General features: G+C 38.8%; 1 protein-coding gene across 5 annotated transcripts in view; it reads left to right on the top strand.

Annotated features, from left to right (window-relative positions):
- LIN7A (lin-7 cell polarity scaffold A) overlaps window positions 1-19,260 on the top strand; it is a 46,642-nt gene that overhangs the window by 18,576 nt on the left and 8,806 nt on the right. For 3 of the 5 annotated variants that reach the window (XM_015857388.3, XM_015857399.3, XM_085537714.1), the window contains exons 2-4: window positions 233-351; window positions 16,478-16,549; window positions 18,917-19,126. In XM_015857388.3, coding sequence (XP_015712874.1) covers window positions 233-351; window positions 16,478-16,549; window positions 18,917-19,126 — 401 coding nt within the window. Of the gene's footprint in view, window positions 1-232; window positions 352-16,477; window positions 16,550-16,624; window positions 16,700-18,916; window positions 19,127-19,260 lie in introns of all 5 variants that reach the window. The other 2 variants (XR_014942696.1, XR_014942698.1) reach the window with 1 other exon arrangement.

Genomic DNA, 19,260 nt, shown 5'->3' with positions numbered 1-19,260 from the left:
GTGTGTGTGTCTGTTGTATGTCTGCATGCCCCGCTGGTCTATATGTGCGGATTTGGATCTCTCAGCAGTAGTGCTGGTGCCTATCTGAGCCTGGTATAACAAGATTAGTCCAGTAGTTGTTTCTACAGTGGATTTTAAATATAAAATCACCGTAATTTTTTCCCTTTTAGTCACTGTTGCATTTACAACCACTGCTTATACTGACATGTATTTCTTTTCTTTTTCCACTCAGATGTTGCAAGAGCGATTGAGTTACTGGAGAAACTGCAGGAATCTGGAGAAGTACCGGTACATAAGCTACAGTCTCTAAAGAAGGTGCTGCAGAGTGAGTTTTGTACAGCTATCAGAGAGGTATGCAACAGAAATTTTTAGTTATTTCTCAGAATAAAATCTCTGTCCTAAAAATTAAAGTATACTGCTGGAGAAGCAGCAGTACCACATATAAAGGACAGTGGTTGTGAGATGTGTCTGTTGGTACCTGCTGCAATGCAGAAAGATGAAGTTACTGAAAAAGCAGATGAAGAAAAGTTGCGTCAGCAAGTCCTCAAGCCTAAGGCAATTAAACTTGTTAAGGAGGAAGAGTTTAGTACTTTAGCATTCTGCTCATGGTGTTTCAAGGTTTGTACTAAGTCATACAGCACATGGGGATGTGCTGAGTTCGGTGACTGCAAGATTAAATGCCTCTTCTTTGAACTCAGGTGTGAGGTACAATAAAAGTGCCACTAGAGACAAATGACGTAAGCATGGAAGTTAACTGAAGCTAATATGAATCTTGTAGTCAGTGATCAGGTCCCAGTGGGTGATGCTGCACATATAAGTATTTATTATCAAATTACTAAGAACTGTGATTGTTACCCAGCAATGTATGGTCAAGGGCCTTCCTCAGTTCTGACCAATGGTACATAAATTATTGTTTTGTTCTAGTCAAGCTAGGGAAGAAGGAGCCACTTTCTCACATACATACTGGTAGTATTATCCTTAATGTAGTTAAATTATTCATGCATCTGTTAGAAGTTTCTTGGACAGAAGCCGTAAATTAATAAAGGAATGCATTGGACTTCTTACCTGCTAAAACTGAATGCTGTTAGCCTGCCAGTCTGAAGCAGCTCTAGATGTTTTAGGGAAGATAACATACTTTCAGCAGAAAATCTGTAAGAAATTCTGTTTAAGTTTGTCTATCTATTGGCTGGAACTAATCCTCCCTCACTGAAATCAATGGGAAATCTAATGTTGCCTCAGTGGTAGCAGGACTGAACCTCCTGATAACTAGGCAACAGCAGCAAATTGATTGAGTGGACTGCTGAGTGTCTGGGAGGAAGAAAGATAAGAGTTTAATAAGCAGAATGCAACACGCTCTTTGTTTCTTGGAGTATATTCTTCAATGTGAGAAACAGGGGGATTTTTCCCCCAAGTTAAATGAGGATTTTTAAGGCTTTTTAAAGCGAATAGTGTTTGATGACAATAAATAATGGCACTATGTACCCTGTAAAACTGATATTCTGATTAGTCCTTTCATTTAACTCACTAAATGATTCTTTAATTGACCTCAAAGCTTTGAAAAGTTATTTTTTCTTCAGATTACAGTAGAGTCTGGCACCATCAGTGAAATCTTGTCAAATTTATATCCTTCTCTGGAAGATATTCTGAACAGAAACAGACATAAAGCTTTTTGAAACAGGTTTGGGGCCTAGGAAGTAGGAAAATGTTTTAGACAAATGCACTCTCAGTTCAGTGAACTGAAAGTGGATTTTGACAAAACCATCTCAGTGGCACAAAAGGTCTTTGTAGAGTGTTGTGTAAAGATAGCTCGTACATACCAGACAGTCTAATTGCTAATAGAGTATTGCATCCAAGTACTAGTGACCTTAATATGCCTGTAACACAGGAATCGATTGATGATGAATAATTAAGTCAGTTCTACCAACTTCATTAAAAAAAAAAAAAAAAAAAAAAAAAAGCATTTCTTTTAAAATATTACATACTTATAGACCAATATAACTAACTGGTCTATTTGTTAATATATCACAGAATCAAAGAATCACAAGGTTGGAAAGGACATACAAGATCATCTAGTCCAGCTGTCCTTCCTTTACCATACCTACAGAAAACCACTAAACTATATCTCCTATCTTCCTATCCAGATGCTTCTTAAACACTGCCAGGGATGGTGACTCCACCACTTCCCATTAAAGAACACCATTAGATAACAAAACTCTACCAAAGAAAGAAAATTATTAATGCCATTCATGACTACATATAAAAGTACTTTCGTAGAAGAAACATTTTAGTATAAAATATCCAATAATGGCTCCTTTCATCCAAGGAGAGTAGAAGAATTGACATATACAGATTGACAGTTCTTAAGATTGTTCAGCATGTGGCTCCTCTGTACAGTTACTTACATTAAACCTTTGGCAAATGTTTAGATTGTAACACTTTTTTTTTTACCAGTTGAAAAGTTGTTGGAAAATGCTGGCAAAGATTTTCTTCTGTTAAAAAATAAAAAGAGTAAGAAAAGCATGGAATATTCCATCCATCTTGAATTGATAGACTTCTCCAAGCACTGCAGTAACGAGTGGAGAATATTTGTTCTGGGTCTTGCAGTTAATCAAGATTGTCCTTCTTGCACATCCTTCATGTACGCTGGTGTTACTGGGAGGCAGATGGTTACATATCTGAGGCTGAAATAGCTGAGGCTAGACAGAAATTTCCCTGCAAATGCGCCTTCCCAGTGTTTATCTTCTCTAACCTTCAGTCTTTGAGAGTGTGGAGACTAGCTTTTCATTTCCTCTCTTAGCAGCTTCATAGTGAAGAGGAGAGGAGTTACTGACCTTCAAGGGAGAGGCATGACAGTCAGCTGGAAGAAATGTAAAAAGTTGTATGGACCGATCGATTTTCCTGGAGAATGCAATGAAGTAGACAGAGAGTCAGCAGTAGGTAGCAGTAATTGAAATGGGGTGAGAAGCAGTGGAAGACTTTATATTAGTATGCAAATTCAGGAAGAGGCTGCTTGTTAAATGTATGCTGAGATTCAGATTTGCAGTGTGATGTGTACATTATATAATACGAGGTCTGAGCCTAACTTTCATCAGAAAATCTAATAAAGCTGGTTAAGGAAGGTGTTTGTAGTCCAATAAATTACGTAATGGAAGAGCTTTGGAAAATAAATGTTTTCTTTTCCAGTTGAAGAAATTATGAACACGTAACTATCCAGTGAGTTTCATTGTTAAAATATATCCCAGAGAAACTTAATGTTGGACTGAATGCAGGTGAAATGATAATTTTAGTCCTCACAGTTTTGATTGACTGTGACTTGTCCTTTCTATAACTAGGAGTTATTTAACTTCAGTAGGTCACCTTTATGATTAATTAGCCTTTTAAAGTATGAGATACTTTATTAGATGATGTAGGTTTCAATCTAATATGTAGGAACCTATTAAATGGCAGTAATGAATTGTATTTATGGGAACATATTTAGTAAATCAAGCCACCAATTCAAATCCTCAAACCAATATTCCACAGAAATAAAATCTTTTTAAAGCGACTGAGTGAATGAAATTTAAATAGAAGTACTTTGGCATTTTTCTAGAGTGCTATGTCAGGAAATGGTGATTAATGGTTCTCAATTAACTAAATACAAGTACCACCAACTGAAATATTCTATCTGGCACTAGGAAGGAATTTGTATTAGCTCTGGAAATAATGGAAATAACTGAAGTTTGTATTGGCCTCAGTATATTCTTTTCATCTGAAGACCCCAGCTGTACCACCTAGACCAAAAAGCAAGGCAGCCCTTGCAAGTTTGGTCACAGGAAAACTGTATTTTGAAAAAAAAAAAAAATAATAATAATAATAAAAAAAAATATATATATATATATATATATATATATAATATATATATATATATAATCTCATTTTAAAATTACTTGTTTCAAAAGCTCACCAGCTGTGTGAAAATTAGTTAAGTTTCTATGGCTTTTTCACCTGTCAAAGGATGCATGAATTTTGTCCATTATACCAGTAAGCCCTTCCTTCCATGTGTTTTTGCTATTTATTCAAAGCTGTTGCTGTGCTGGATTCTTCTGATTCCTGGGAGATTACTAGAATAGATGAACTGCAAGGCATGAAAACCGAATGCATAATTGAAATGCTGAGAAGGTATATTCATGCAGAGCATAAAACTAGCGACCTGAATTGGTACAGTGACTTGAATTGTTTTAAGCTGGTGAAAAGGAAATTAGGTGAACTGAAACTTCTGGTCTGGCAGTAAACCTTAAAATGGCACAGAAGTTAGAGTGAACAGTTGAGTAAAACACACCAAATACCTTAGGAGACTGTGGGAAATTCATTTACCGTTCGCATTTGGTGATCAGTACTGAAGTGCCAGGAAAGTGGAGTTACAGCTTAATAAGCCCATGGATCTCTGTATGAGCAGTTTTCTTCCAAGTAGATTCTGAAGTTGCTATTTCTGTATCTTCAGTAGTAGTATAAAATTCAAGTATATCTGCCTTTCCTATGCTTCACTTTTCTTTCTTCTCTTTACCATTTTATTACTTAAATATAATGTTTTTCTCTGTGGATATTTATTTAAAATACACCTGGCTAGAATATACCTATAATAAAGCATTTATCAATACCAAATGTAATCAGATCAAATGATCTTTATAAAAATGTTATGAGTCAGCGAGAAAGACAAAAATAGGCATTATTTTATTTTGTTTTCATATGACTCCAGTCAAAATGTCAGGTCATCGCACCACAGCGCTTCTGCTGGACTCAGTCAAGTACAATCATTGCTTTAGACAGAGGAGCAGTCAACACAGAATACTGTACTGTTGTGTGTTTTATATTAAAATAGTCTGTGGAACAGCATGTTGCCTGTGAAGACAGGGAAAAAATGAAGACCTGAAACTACAGGCCAATCATTTTCACCTCCATGCCCAGCATGGTCTTGGAGTAGATCCTCATGGAAAGCATGCAAAGGTACATGGAAAACAGAGAGATTGGTATCAGCCAAAATGGTTTCACTAAGAGCAAGTAGTGCCTGAGAAATCTGGCTCTCCGTGGAGGGGTAACTGCATCATTGGATAAGAGAACAACCAATGTCATCTACCTGGAATTGTGCAGAGCGTTTGACACTTGTGTGTGTGACATCCTTGCCTTTCATTGAAGAGACTTGGATTTGAAGGTACTGGATAATGGATAAGGAATGAGCTGGATGGTTGCAGTCAGTTGCAGTGAAAGACTCTATCCAGATGGACATCAGTGGCAGTACTGGTATTCCTCAAAAGTCAGTATTGGAACTTGCACTGTTTTTTTTAGTAACATGGACAACAAGACTGAGTACACTCTCAGGTGGTTTACAGATTATACCAAGTTGTGTGGTGTGGTCGACATGCGGGAAGGAAGGGAAGCCACTCAGAGGGACCTGGAGAGGTGAGCTTGTGCGAACTTCACAAAGCTCAGCAAGGCCAGGTGAAAGGTTCTGCACCTGAGCTGAGGCAATCCCAAGCACGTATACAGGATTGGAGAAGAATCCATTGAGAACAGCCCTGAGGAGAAGGACTTTGGCGTGTTGGTTGATGAAAAATTCAGCATGAGCTGGCAACATGTGCCTTCAGCCCAGAAAGCCAACTGTATCCTGAGCTGCCTTTAAAAAAGTGTGGCCAGCAGGTGTGGGAAGATTCTTCCCTTTCATTCTACTCTTGTGAGGCCCCATCTGAAATGTTGTGTTCAGCTCTGGGGCCTCCAACGTAAGGACTGTTGGAGCAGGTCCAGAGTAGGGGGCATGAGAATGATCAGAAAACTGGGTACCTGTCTTATGATAACAGGCTGAGTGAGTTGGGATTGTTCAGCATGGAGAAGAGGATGCCCCAGGGAGACCTCATTGCAGCCTTTCAGTACCTAAAGGGGGGCTACATGAGAGAGAATAGTGATAGGACAATGAGTAACAGTTTTAAACTATAAGAGGGTAGGTTTAGATAAGATGTCAGGAAGACAGTCGTTATTAAGAGTATGGAGAGGGACTAGACCAGGATACCCAAAGAAGCTGTGAATGCCTCATCTCAGAAAGTGTTAAAGGCCAGGCCTAGAGCAACCTGGTCTATTGAAAGGTGCTCTGCCCATGGCAGGTGGATTGAAATTAAATTGTCTTTAAGCTCTCACCCAAGCCAAGCCATTCTACGAATCTCTGAATTTAAAGATGGTTTCTTTAGTTTACAATGTAATCCTGTTCGTTTGCCTCTCAGACTTAGCCTCTGGAAACAGTTTCAATGTTTCCTGCTTGATAAATCCTATTCCCAGTAAAAACAGAGGTTCCTCAGGCCAGACTCTCTTGGCTTGCATTGAGGAAGGTTCTGGTTTTGAATTCTGCTGTTTCTTACTCTCTTATTTCATTGAGTGATGACTATTTGTTACAGGAGGAAGAACGGAATTCCCACAGAATCTCATCTTCACAGAGCAAGCCCAACTTGATGAAGTTTTGAATTAGAAAGTGCAATTTCTTCATGTTTATCTAGAAGACTTAGCTCTAGAGATGCTATAATTTGTAGCACACAACAGTGACATAAGCTCCATATGAAGCCCAGCATCTGAAGTCCCCTACTGTCACATTTACCCATGCAAATTATTAGCCAGGATTAAGCAAAAATAGTATACTGGACTTAATAATAAGGCAATTTGTAAACGAAAGGCCAATAGGACAACTCACTGTAATAAAGCATATGAGGTTTTTCGACTCAGATTTCTAACTCAGGTCATAGAAGCAGTTACATCTGAACAGTATCCTATCCCTAGCTAGGAATTAACATTCCTCTTAGACTAATCTGATACCTTTTTCTGCTGTTCCAGACAGCTTATTTAGAATTACTGCACCATTAGTCTATCCATAGAATTCATGCAGTAGAAAATATGTATTCATACAAATTAAGCAGATTCATTCAGATCCTCACATGATTGTAAAGTTTCAGCCTTTTCCTTTTGTAGTTACTGAGGTAAGATCTGATGTCATCTGAAGTAGTCCAGCTTTCCCAAATTCTAGAACTGGGTAGCATTTGCAAGAATTTTCTGCTGTACCTGTTCTGTCCCTTTTCCATGACTAGGACCCAAGCAGTGAAAAGCACATAAAATACTGATAGATAAAAATAACTTCAGCACATCCCATCACTGTTTGGAAAGGACATTACTTAATTTCATCCTAAGCTGATGGTACAACAGAATGGTTATGCTTTCATATTTTACTAGGTCTTGTTTTCCCTCTCCTGGTTACAAGTATTATCTCTGTAATGATGAGTTAAGGAGTGAATTTGTACAGTATGTAAATTAGGGAAGAAAAAAACAACTGGTTGCAAAAAAAAAAGGTCTGTCTACTGTATTAGGCAAAGCTCAGCACTTTGAAAAGCATCACTTTATCCTACGTGACTGAAACTATACTCGGTTACTTGCATGCCCTGGATGGCACAAATGATTGTTACTCAGCAGATGGCCTTCATTAATGGCAATCATACGAATTTACCAGGCAGCCCAATCTTTATCTGAGAGAAAGCATTATTAAGTCTCTGTGTAATTACTAAGTCCCTATGACTTCCATGACTTTGCTGCAGGAGATTTAAAACAGCTGCTGTTGTCACTTTTTCAGCTGCCTCGAGCTAAATACATGGATTTCACAGATGCACTACCCCAGAATCTAGGGCCATAGCGTATCACTGATCTTTAATCAGTGCCTTCTCCCATTGGTTTTGATTAAAGATCAATTTTCAGAGTCAGCTGATGGGTATATATCTGCTTGCATTTGTGCTTTGTTTTTGTAGCTGTGCTTTCCACAGGAGAGAAATATTTCAGTGCTGTAAGATTCCTGCAGTACATAAAATCAAAGCAGTGACATATCTTGTTCATGCTCCAGTTTATCAGGATTGCTGGTATGCGTGTACTAAAACTCTTCGGTGAGTGGTGCTGATATGATGTTCATAGTTCTGTACCTGTAAAAGTATCTTGTCTTGCAGGTCACTCTCATGGGTCAGTGGCAGTGCACCTTGGCATCTTTTCTGTTTTCTTCGTGTTCCTGTTTTAGTTTATTTCTGCAGTGTTGAATTTGATTACATAAAGCTCTTACAGATAAACAGAACATCCTCTGCTGCAGTTCATCTCAAGCCTGCTTCTTCCTCTTGAGAGGAACCATCAGCTAGGTGAACTACTGAGGAATGTTTATGCTGACAGTCTGTTGAAAGCCCCTGTAGTATCTGCATCAGCTTGCATTTCTCCCTTGATGTAACATCCACATCCATCAGCTTCACCTTAATAGAAGTTACTGATCAGACTCCTGAGAAAAGCTCCTCCATCTCCATTTTTTAATATGCCTCCAAAAAAGAAAAGGAATTGTTAAGACTGTTTGAGAACTCCATTTTGGGTACACTTTTGTTTGTGTTTAAAATCAGAAATGTCAGCAGTTTTCCTTCACTCTCCCTGCCTTCTCAGCTCAATAGGAACATTTGAGATAAACTTGCATGACTTGCTCGGGTTATGTCATCTCTTATCCAGGTGTTGATAGTGACAAGGCTTTGCCAGAGCTCTTAATTTATGGCATATGGCTGTTGCATATACAGCACATGCAGAATTACTAGTAAGGTGGAGGAAATGAATGTATAGTGATGCTTGGCATATTTTTGAACTCAAAAGTAACTGACAGTGAAGTCTAAAAGAGAGTTTTATATTATGACCTATCAATTCCAACTACCTTTATGGGAATTATCTAATGACATGTATTACTGTTTCTTTTGATCCCAGTACACTGAAGCAGAAACAGCCGAGGAGGCTGTCGGGAAAGTAATTTTTGGTGATTGTAAAGCTTACAGTTTTTAAGATGCATATAGCCTTGTCTTCAAAGGTGCAGGGTCACAATTGTCATTGACTTTGAGCCAGAATAGAGCAGTGCTTAAGGAATGTGAAATAAACTAAATGACCCAGTCATATTTTTATTGTTCCTAATATTTTCTGCTCATAAAGCTGTCTATTTTTCATTATTCTTAAGTGGATGCCATGTAACTTCTGTTGACTTTACAGTGTCAGAGGAGTACTTTGAAAAAGAATCAACATTGGAGTGAAGGAGAAAGGGCACAGAGAGGTCTTGTGTGTCCTAACAGCAACACTGGGGACGTGTCACCTGGCTCATCCACAGTGCGCCAGTGCTCCTACTGGAGCAGAGGATGTAACAGCATGTATTTCCTGGTACATCTGTTATCTTCTTCTGCTAGCACAGAAGGGAGGAAAGGGATTCTGGCTCCAGCCTCTGCCCCCTGTTGGGATGTTTCTTGGATAGGCACAGCATTCACATGTCAAAGATTCATGGACCAAAACTTTGTTTGGCTTTCAAGCAGCAAACACAAGGTGGAGTGAGACACTATCAGGGCAGAGCGAGCACCGCTCCTTTCTGCACACATGCAGATGCACAAAATAAATGCTGGAGCAAACAATATTACAGCATTTTAACTTGGGCATCCATACTGTGTTCCACCCTGAGTTAAAGTATTACACCCTTACAGTGGTTATACTTCTTTTATTTTTAACAGCATTTCAGCCCTTTACGTTTTTTTTTTCCTGTTGCCTAAGGAAAGCTTAATAATGCATCAAGGTTTGGGTTTTTTTTTTTCTCACTTTAGTAAAACTGACCTAGTTTCTGCCATATCCCTGGCCCCACAAAAAAAGAAACTTTAAAATATGAAAATGTAAAAGCCAACATTTGTCATATTTCTTCTACATGTTCTAAAATTAAAACTGCCTCATCTCCTCATGTTGTTAAACGAGACTGAATTCATTTTGAGCTATTTAATGGATTAGCCTCCCTGCTGCCCGTGATTCATGCTACACAGTGTTATTTCATGGAGAACAATTGTTTTGACAATTGTGAAAGTGATACAGAGTGAGGTTTTGAAGGTAAACACCAACAATTTTCCTGATGCTAGCATGTAACTACTTACAGACTAATGAAAGCTTATAATAGAAAATGTTCCAAATGCCAGCAACCTTGAATGACCATGCTCTGTCAGATATAAATAGCTCATAAAGACAGACTACTTGTCACAAATCAGCTTTTTCTATGAGTTGTCCAAATTCAGTAGCTGCAGGAAATGAGTTATGTAATACAGACTTCTTGGTACTCACAGCAAGCCTTATAATTTATCATGTCTTCTGCTCAGGCATCCATTTATTGTTCATTATGAGGAAGACCTTTTGTCAGAATGAAGGCCGTTCACGGTACAGCATGAATACATTTGTGCATGCCTAATGCTGCTTCTGCCAGGTTTAATCAAGTGCGTGGCATAAGCCTGTAACAGAATGGGCATTTGTGGTTCATTCATTCAAACAGTCGTGCTTAAGAATAATCTAAGTTTATCATTATCTGAATATTGTCATCTGTGTATATGGCGCCCACAGCCAGTGATTCCATAAGGCTGCCAATATTTTGTCACATTCTCGTTCTCTTCAACGTTCCCTTGGTTGTGTGGGTTTTATTTTTTGGTTTAGTTTGGGTTGGGTTGGGTTTTTGTTTGTTTGTTTTAATTTATTTATTATTAAACAATGTTAACCAGTTTGTGCTTGTGTCAGCTTGGTAGCTAGGAATTAAGTCTGTTTTAAACTTGCCTGCAGAACTGCTTTCTTCTCCTGTGGTATGTGATTTTATTTAGGACAGTATCTTAGCTAGAGGCTGTAGCTGTATTGGAGAAAATACACTTTTATAGTGAATTCGTGCTATCTTGAACATGATTATCATGTGAGATAGTTGAAAGAAGCAGAACACAAGCATGAAACCAGAAATTCCACATGATACTGAAGAGGAATAAAACCTGGAGGTAGACACGGAATCACAGAACCACTGAATGCCAGGGATTCATACTATCAATAGAGATTTTCCATTTTAATTAAGCTGTCATGATTTTACGGCTGAAAGGAAGTTCTCCAGTACATTGGCTTTGAGCTTGAGTATGGTCACAGAGGTAAAAAGTAGTTAATAGTGGAAGGAAGTCTGGTTAGCTGCATACCTCCACTCTGGCTATATAATCTTCTAGTTGTATTTGACTCCTCGTGACAGGCTCCTGTGTTCCTTTCCTTGAAAAACTTGTCCCCAAAAAAGGTATTAAATTCCCTTCTATACTGAAGCAATAAAAACTTTGGCAGGTGAGCGAAGGAAACTGAATCAATATGGTGCTAATCTGTGTGCTAAACACAGCTCACCAATCTTTTTGCAGGTTGTTTTGTTACACCATTAAAACTACTTCCCTGTGGCGCTTAATTCGTTTGTGACTTCCTAAAGGAAGACTTTTGCGTCTTTTCTATGTAGTGTGATGATTTGGGTACTATAGAAACAGAGCTGCTTACTGTAAGGACTGCTCTGAAAGCAGTGCCTCCTGTGTTATTGTATTGGTCCACGATATTAGAGGTGAGTGATGGTGAAAGGGTGCTAGTGGTTGAATCTTCCCACCAACTTTCCCTTACATTTTGTTGCCATGTGAGGGATGGCAGCGGAGGGGCATTCAATCATGGAAGAGCATGTGGAGCAAAGGCATGTCATTGAATCTCTCCATGTGGAAAAAATGGCACCCATTGACATTCATTGACACTTGCTTTACGTTTATGGAGTGCAAACAGTGGATGTGAGCACAGTGAAGCAGTGGGTGGTGCTTTTCAGCAAGATCAGCAGCAACATGAAAGACAAGCCATGTTCCAGACGGCCACGCACAGCTGTCAAACCACAAAATGAAGGGCATTTCAACCAGCTCATCTATGCAAATTGGCAGATTACAACTAGAGATCTCTGTACAGAGCTGAATGTTGACTCAATACATTAGAAAAGGTGGCAATGATGGAGAACCAGAGTTTGTGCCATGTGTGTCCCATGAATGCTCACACAAGAACAGAAAGAACACCATGCACAAGTTTCTCTGGACCTCCTGAACCAGTTTAAGGCTGAAGATTACAGTTTTCTAGATCGCATGCTGTTGAGATGTGGTGTCACCACTACAAGCTGGAGTCAAAATGTCAGTCTGTAAAGTGGTGAGATGTAAATTCCCCACTGATGGATAAGTTCAAGATGCAGCCCTCTGCAGGTAAATTGATGTGCACTGTCTTTTTGTGTAGGAAAGGGGGGATCCATCTGGATTTCTTGGAACCTGGACAAACCATCAACTCTGACAACTACATAACAGCGATGACTGAGCTGAAGGTTCAAACTTCCAGAGTCAGGCCAGAAATTAAGACAGCCTTTCTCTTGAAAAATGGAAATGCCAGGCCCCATACCGATATGAAGACTGTGGAGCACATTGGCTAGACTGTCCTAACACGCCAACTGTGCAGTCCTGGTTTGGCACCTTCTGATTTCCATCTGTTCAGGCCAATGAGATATGGACTGTGTGGGCAACATTTTCCTATCTCTGTTGGTGCAGATTTTTATGAGCAAGTCATTCAGGCTCTTGTTCTTTGCTGGCAAAAATGCATCGCTAAAGACGGTGACTGTATTGAAAAACAGTGTTTTGTAGCTGAGAATTTTCTCTATCAAAGAGTGTTGTTGTGCATTTTGTATCTGTTGTAGTTTCCATGGAAATAAAAAGGAGGCATTACTTTTGGAGTGACCTACATGCCTTCTACAGGTTACTTCCTTAATAATTAATTACTTAATAATCTCAGCAAAGATTTTTTGGCCTGCTGCTTTATAGGTCTAAATTGCAATGTTCTCTCTCTTGGGTTGTTTGTTTGTTTTGATGTGGCATCTTTTTTGAATACTTGTTCATTGCTGGAGAATGATTTCTGCCTCTTCCTTCTTCCCTGCTGTTCAGAACAAGTTGTCCTAAAATCTGTTGAGCATCGTTATTGTAGGTACTGTTACAACATAGAATTACATAATATTGTGTTGAGAGGAAGCATTGAATATCTCTTACAGAAGTTAATGGAACAGAGTCCTTTTAATTAAATTGTAACTTCTGGAGATCAGCAGAAAATACACAGCAGCATGCAGGATTTTTTTTTGAGTGCTTCCTCTGGCCACCTTTATAAAACAGGCTGCTAAGTGCCCTGCTACCCCTGAGTCTCCTACTGAACACTCACGTCTACAGAAATAGATCAGCCCGGTACATGCTGTTTTGTTATGAGTCCATACGGAGTAATTTCTGCTAAGAAGTCAGCTCCTGAATTACCCGTAAGGCAGCCCTATGCTTCAGGATGCTAAAACAGTTTATTTGCGTCGTAGCGGAATAGGCAGAGATGAGAATCATCACCATGTCAGGGTTACCTGCTGCACCTGATGCCACTGCAGCACCTGCTGTAACCCAAACTGCACTTCTCTGTGCCAGCACAGGTTGCTACAGCACAAGCATTCACTTCCAAGTTCAGATTTTCTAGCTCTTATTTTCTTCCTTCACCTCTCTTGTATTTCTTGAGTACTGTGGGAGAATAACTGTAGATTATGACATCTGAGGGGATTTCTTACAGCCACTAAAAAGGCACCATTCTGGCTTCCAGTGTTTCTTGGTAAGTATTGTGATCTCTGTGCTGCACAGAAGAGAAAATGGACCTGAGTATTTCTGTTTCCAGAGCATAAATGGGAGCTGTATGAACAGATCCCCATGTGAACCATGCTTTTACCTGGTGAACATACAACATGTGGAAGCTGGCCATCCACCTACAAAGGGCAGTGGGGTAAAATTATTGGAAGCACTGGCCTTACAGCTGTGGCTATGCATCTCAAAAGGCTGAGATTTCATTGTCCCTTCCCTTATTTGTGGATTTCTCCCATGCTTTTGTGCACTGCTAAAGTGAACAGTCTGAACCTTAGAAAACTTTATGGAACTTTATGGAACAACCGATTTGCATGTGGTTGTTAAACCGAGTTAATAAGAATTCATCATTGAGGTGTATGTTTTATTCTTCTTTAGCTCAAATTACGTTATACATTATATACAAAATTAGATTAACAATAGCCTGAAGCAGATATTCAAGACTGGTAGCACCTGTTGCTTTATAAAGGATTAGGTTTGAGATGGAAAACTTTTCCTAAGTACTGTAGGTGTTACAATCGCTGACAACTGGTGGCAGAACATCATCTAAACGTATTGCTTTTGATAATTTACAATTAGATAGCATTATTGATTGCATTTTTCATGTTTATTTGAGTTGGTTGATTCTTTTATAATGTTTTAGCTTAATCACTTGCTAATGAATTTTTCCCTTCTGTGAGTATACAAATTAGTTAGCAGGATATTGGGTACTATTAAGCCTGTCAGCTCCATACTAGTAGGATGTAAATGCTGTGCAGTTATATGACATCAGACCTAGCTAATAATAGTATGAAATATCATTATCAGCTCATCTTTGTGATATTCTTCCTTAGGGATGAGTATTTTAACTTAGCAGTAACTGTTCCTATGTGTGAAATGTCGTGACCTGTTTTCAAAGAAGCTTAATGTCATAATTCTTCAATAATAAAATACTTGCTTTTAGACATTCTATCCAGATACAACATTTATACCTGTGGAGGAAGCAATGATATGGACAATCTCCTCTCATGTTGTAAGATAACTGACAGGTATCAAGAATAGAGCACTATAAGTGATTCAATACCATATATGTTTTGAAGTAACAAGTATTTGATTATTCATAACCGCAGTTATGAATGAAGTGGTTGTACTTATAAAGTGAATTCCCCTACACCATAATACTTACAGTAAACAGTAAAACTGGTCTGTGCAAGATTGTGCTGAAGTATCACCAAAACAGTGAAAGGTAAATATACCATGCAAAGTGCAGTTGAGTCTGCAGTGCTCAGGAACCATAAAAGTGAACATAATTTACCAGCAAAAGATCTCTCTCAGAAATACAACCTGAGATAAAACACACAAAAAGACAAAATTCCTGATGAAGGAGGTCAAGAAAACATCCAAACTATATATACATATATACATAGTGGTATGTGGGAACAATTTTTCCATTTGGTGGTTTTGTAAGAAGAACAAGAGATTTTGTTTGCATGCATACACATTTGTTTCTCAAAAACTTGTCTGATTATTTACTTACTTACCTACTTACTTATTTATTTATTGGAGGTGATTTCAAAATTACTGACTGGTGACAAGGCTTTTTCTTAATATTTTTAATCCAAGAGTGGGATAAACCCAAAGACCAAAGAGCGTGTTTCTGCCTGCAATCAGAAATTTTTCTGTACTGGAAATGTTCGAAAGGGAGAATTAAGAACCATATAAAAGCGGCCAAGAGTGTGTATCAGAAGAGACAACGGAGGGAAAGTTGTATGTAATAACATTGTTAATCTTATGCCATTTATTTGAGTGTACAATTGTGTTCTAAAGAATGATATGGGAACTGCTCTGAAAGCAATGCCTACTGCTTTATTCTTGTGCCCCATTGGAAGTGGATGTTGGTGGTATAGTAGTGGAAGTTGAACCAACCCATTAATATTCCGTTTCATTTTGTTGCCGTGTGACAGATGGCAGCAGAGAGGCAGTGTGACAGAATGGCATCTGACGTGGAAGTGTGTATGAAGCAAAGGGGTGTCATTTAATTATTCCAGTGGCACCCATTGACATTTATTGATGTTTGCTGAACATTTATGGAGAGCAGACAGCAGGTGTGAGTACAGCGAGGCAGCGGGTGGTGCATCTCAACAGCAATGCTGTCATAGTAGCTGTGAAGCTATGGGTCACCTCTGCTGGTGCAGATTTTTACAAGTGCAGCATGCAGGTTCATGTTCATTGATGGCAATAATGCACAGTTAGTTAACAGCGGTGACTGTGTTGTAAAATAGTGTTTGTTGCTGAGAATTTGCTCTATAAAAATTGTGCTCTTTGTAACTGTTGTAGTTTCCATGGATATAAATAGGAGACTTTACTGTCAGAGTGGCCTATGTATTACCATTTTCCAGGTCTGACTTAGCAGTCTGCCAGCCCTTTTCCGCATTCCTGGCTGTGGCTGATGAAAACTGGTGCAGTGACCTTTCTCCAAAATTTAATTTCCAATTCCATTCTTCAGAATCTGTATGCTGAGCAAGTTACTTTATTTTTTTTAAGATCAGCCTCCTAAATCTTCACTCAAAAGGTCAGAGAACAAAAAAGCCATTGGTGGAGGCAAAGACACTGCTCAAATCATATTGCTTGAGTTCCCATCAGTCATGGGGATACCCCAGTGTCTGGGTACCACAAAATCAAACTGTCCCCTTTTTGGGAAGAGTTGTGCTAAATGTTTGAAGAGAACAGTGTTGGAAGATGTACAGTTAATACTACAAAGTGTTGTGGGAAGTGTGGGCTCATGTTTCCTTTAAACCTAAGCATGCACTAGTTTGGCAGACACATACGTGACTGCAGGAATGAAGCATTAACGAAACATAATCTTAGGAGGGAAACGAATTGTCCTGTCTCAGTTAATACAAAGTATTTGTTTTGCTTCTCTAATTAATTTCATTTTATTTTCGTGAACATTTTAGGTGTATCAATACATGCATGAAACCATAACTGTTAATGGCTGCCCCGAGTTCCGAGCCAGGGCCACTGCAAAGGTAGGATACGTGCAACTGTTGAAGTACGTGGTACCAAAGTGACCCAGTAATTGACTGTGCGCGTGTGTGTTTCAGGTATTCGTGTGTACACTGTAAGAAAATTTAGACATCAGTGGCAGCCCAGAGTCTAGAACCAGTGCTACTTCCCAGGTAACAATCATAATGGCAAATTTAAACCTTTATGCTGCTTCTGTAGCTTAAGAAAAGAGAATGATTTATGTGGAATTTGATGTTTTTTTTGAAAAGCTGCTTTGTAAAAGCAAATCTACTGGGTAATTCTATAGAAGTCTGCCTGCTACAGTCTATATTTCAATGGACTATTTTTGCATACATCTCATCCAGTGAAGACACCATGATTTAGGAGGTAGCAACTACACAGTCAAAATTTAACTTCAGTTAATGGGAGCTGTAGGTGCTGAGCAAGTAGTGAGGATGGGCAGTGGCACAAATGGCTGGATCAGGAGAATCCACAGCCGAAATGAAAGCCCACTTTTTCTAATGCATTGCCTGTTCTAATGAACTATTTTGTCTCTCTGTTCATAAGAACCTGCTTTTCTCATATCCTTAAACCATGACAGCTGCATTACTGCTACTAGTAAAATGGTGATTTTCTGAGAAAACTCACACAACCTTGGAGGACTATATTCTGTACACTGCTGTGTAGGATGCGCTGTATTTTCATAACATGCACAAAGATAGACAGTTCTAAACAGGGACGTTCACTCACCATGACTTTATTGTTTCCATGATCGTTCTGTACTCAAGACTGTCTTCTGGATGGTAAAGCAGGTACTGTGCAGAACAAGTAAATCTGCAAAAGCCATAAATCCAGCTTAGAAGTATTTCATTATGGTCTCACTTCTGGGAAGTTAGTGACAGACTCCCAGAAATCTTAATGGAAATAAGATCTTCCCATTATGCATTTGTGTTAGGAATTCTCATGTAAAGCTGAATCGAATGATGAAGATTGGGAGTTATTAAAAGATTTCTGCAGTGTTTTAGAAAAGCAAGCCCAATAGTAGCCAGAAAATAATACACAAAACTTCATTATATTTCCCTTACTAAGTAGAACATCAGGTTATTCTGATTTTAACCTCCTTCTGAGAGAATCTTAATGGACAACGTAAGTTTTTAAGGTCTGTGCTGCAGTAGAGGGAAATGCGACAAATGCTTTGTCTACACTGCAACTGAACATAGAAATTTCTGCTATGTTGCATAATAAATGGGGAGAAATCCAATTAGTGTTTGCCATTCTCATTTCTTATTCATATAGAACAGCAGGGTTACAGAGCAATGTTTTGATATCGCAATATTTCCTGGTTATTTCTGGGCTGTCTGCATTGCATTCTCCTAGTGCATTCGTGTCTGACATTAAATGTGTGCATGATGACAAGGTCTGCATGTGCAAAAACACCTAACCAAGATCGATCCATTATGTCACGTCATCTACTAGCTTCTATTAAGCATAAGCATTGTTAGGATGCTCAAAAAATGTTAGTGTAATGCAGAATTGTTCTAGCAGGTTGGCCTGCAAACATACTTTGAAAAGGATGCAAGTATTGTTTATTTAATGATTTACTGAGATCTGTAATTAAGGTACAAAAAAAATCTGCAGTGAAAAGTGAAATGTAATGAATTGCAGTTTTCTGAGTACAAGCTTTTCAGTTTGCCGTGTGTTTTTTTCCAAATTAAGAATGAAAATCCAGGATTTTTCTAATTGATCTATAAATCCGTTGTCTTCAAATTTAATCTTTCAATACAAGTTTTGATCAGATTATATAGTAAAAAAATCATGTTCCTGTTCCAGGGGTTATTTCATTAGTGAAATTTCATGAAGATTATAATTAAACTTTTTTAAGACTATATCCTTTCAGGATTTTTTCTGTGCACAAAGAATAAAATAACCAGTTCTGCACATTGGAAAGCAAAGCAGAGAGTTAACGATTCAGTTCATCCACTTTATTCCAACTTGGAACATGGTACTGTTGATATCATCTGACCCAACAGTAGCACTTTTTCCCTGTGAAAGAGTAAAGAAGAACCGCAGTAGCGATCAGAAACGCTCGCCCTGCACAGTCAGGCTTCCTGGCACCTCCTTCTGGCTCTGCTGCTAACTTTCTGAGTTACCGTTGATAAGTCACCTGAATTCTCTACTCTTCCGCTTATTCCTTTATTTCAAATGCATTGGCATGGAACTTAATTCTTGCAAAGTGCTTTCAGATAATCAGAAATAAATAAATAAGCAAATAAATATAGGCAGAATAAGATGCTGTAATGTTTTCACAGAGATGAGTTCTTCCTGCAGAATGAACAGCAGCGTGTCAGTGTTCTCCCTGTATCGCCAAACCACTCTGTTTTTTCTTCCAGGCAACAGTTGCTGCTTTTGCTGCAAGCGAAGGCCATTCACACCCGCGAGTGGTTGAGCTGCCAAAGACAGATGAAGGCCTGGGATTTAACGTGATGGGAGGAAAGGAGCAAAATTCACCCATTTACATTTCCCGCATAATTCCTGGAGGAGTGGCAGAAAGGCACGGAGGGCTCAAACGGGGCGACCAGCTGCTCTCAGTTAATGGAGTGGTATGTGGAAATTTGATAGACTTTTCATTTGCATCTGGATTTTTGTTTTCCACAGCTGTTCTGATAACCTGATTTAAAGTCCAAATGAAATATAAAGAATTAGCTCTGAGATTCACCTTCAGTATTCACTTATG

This window comes from Coturnix japonica, chromosome 1, assembly GCF_054131305.1.
Source record: "Coturnix japonica strain WE chromosome 1, WE-NBRP24, whole genome shotgun sequence".
NCBI classification, from domain to species: Eukaryota; Metazoa; Chordata; class Aves; order Galliformes; family Phasianidae; genus Coturnix; species Coturnix japonica.
Note: the sequence above shows the minus strand (reverse complement) of the source record. Positions and strands in the feature narration are given on the sequence as shown.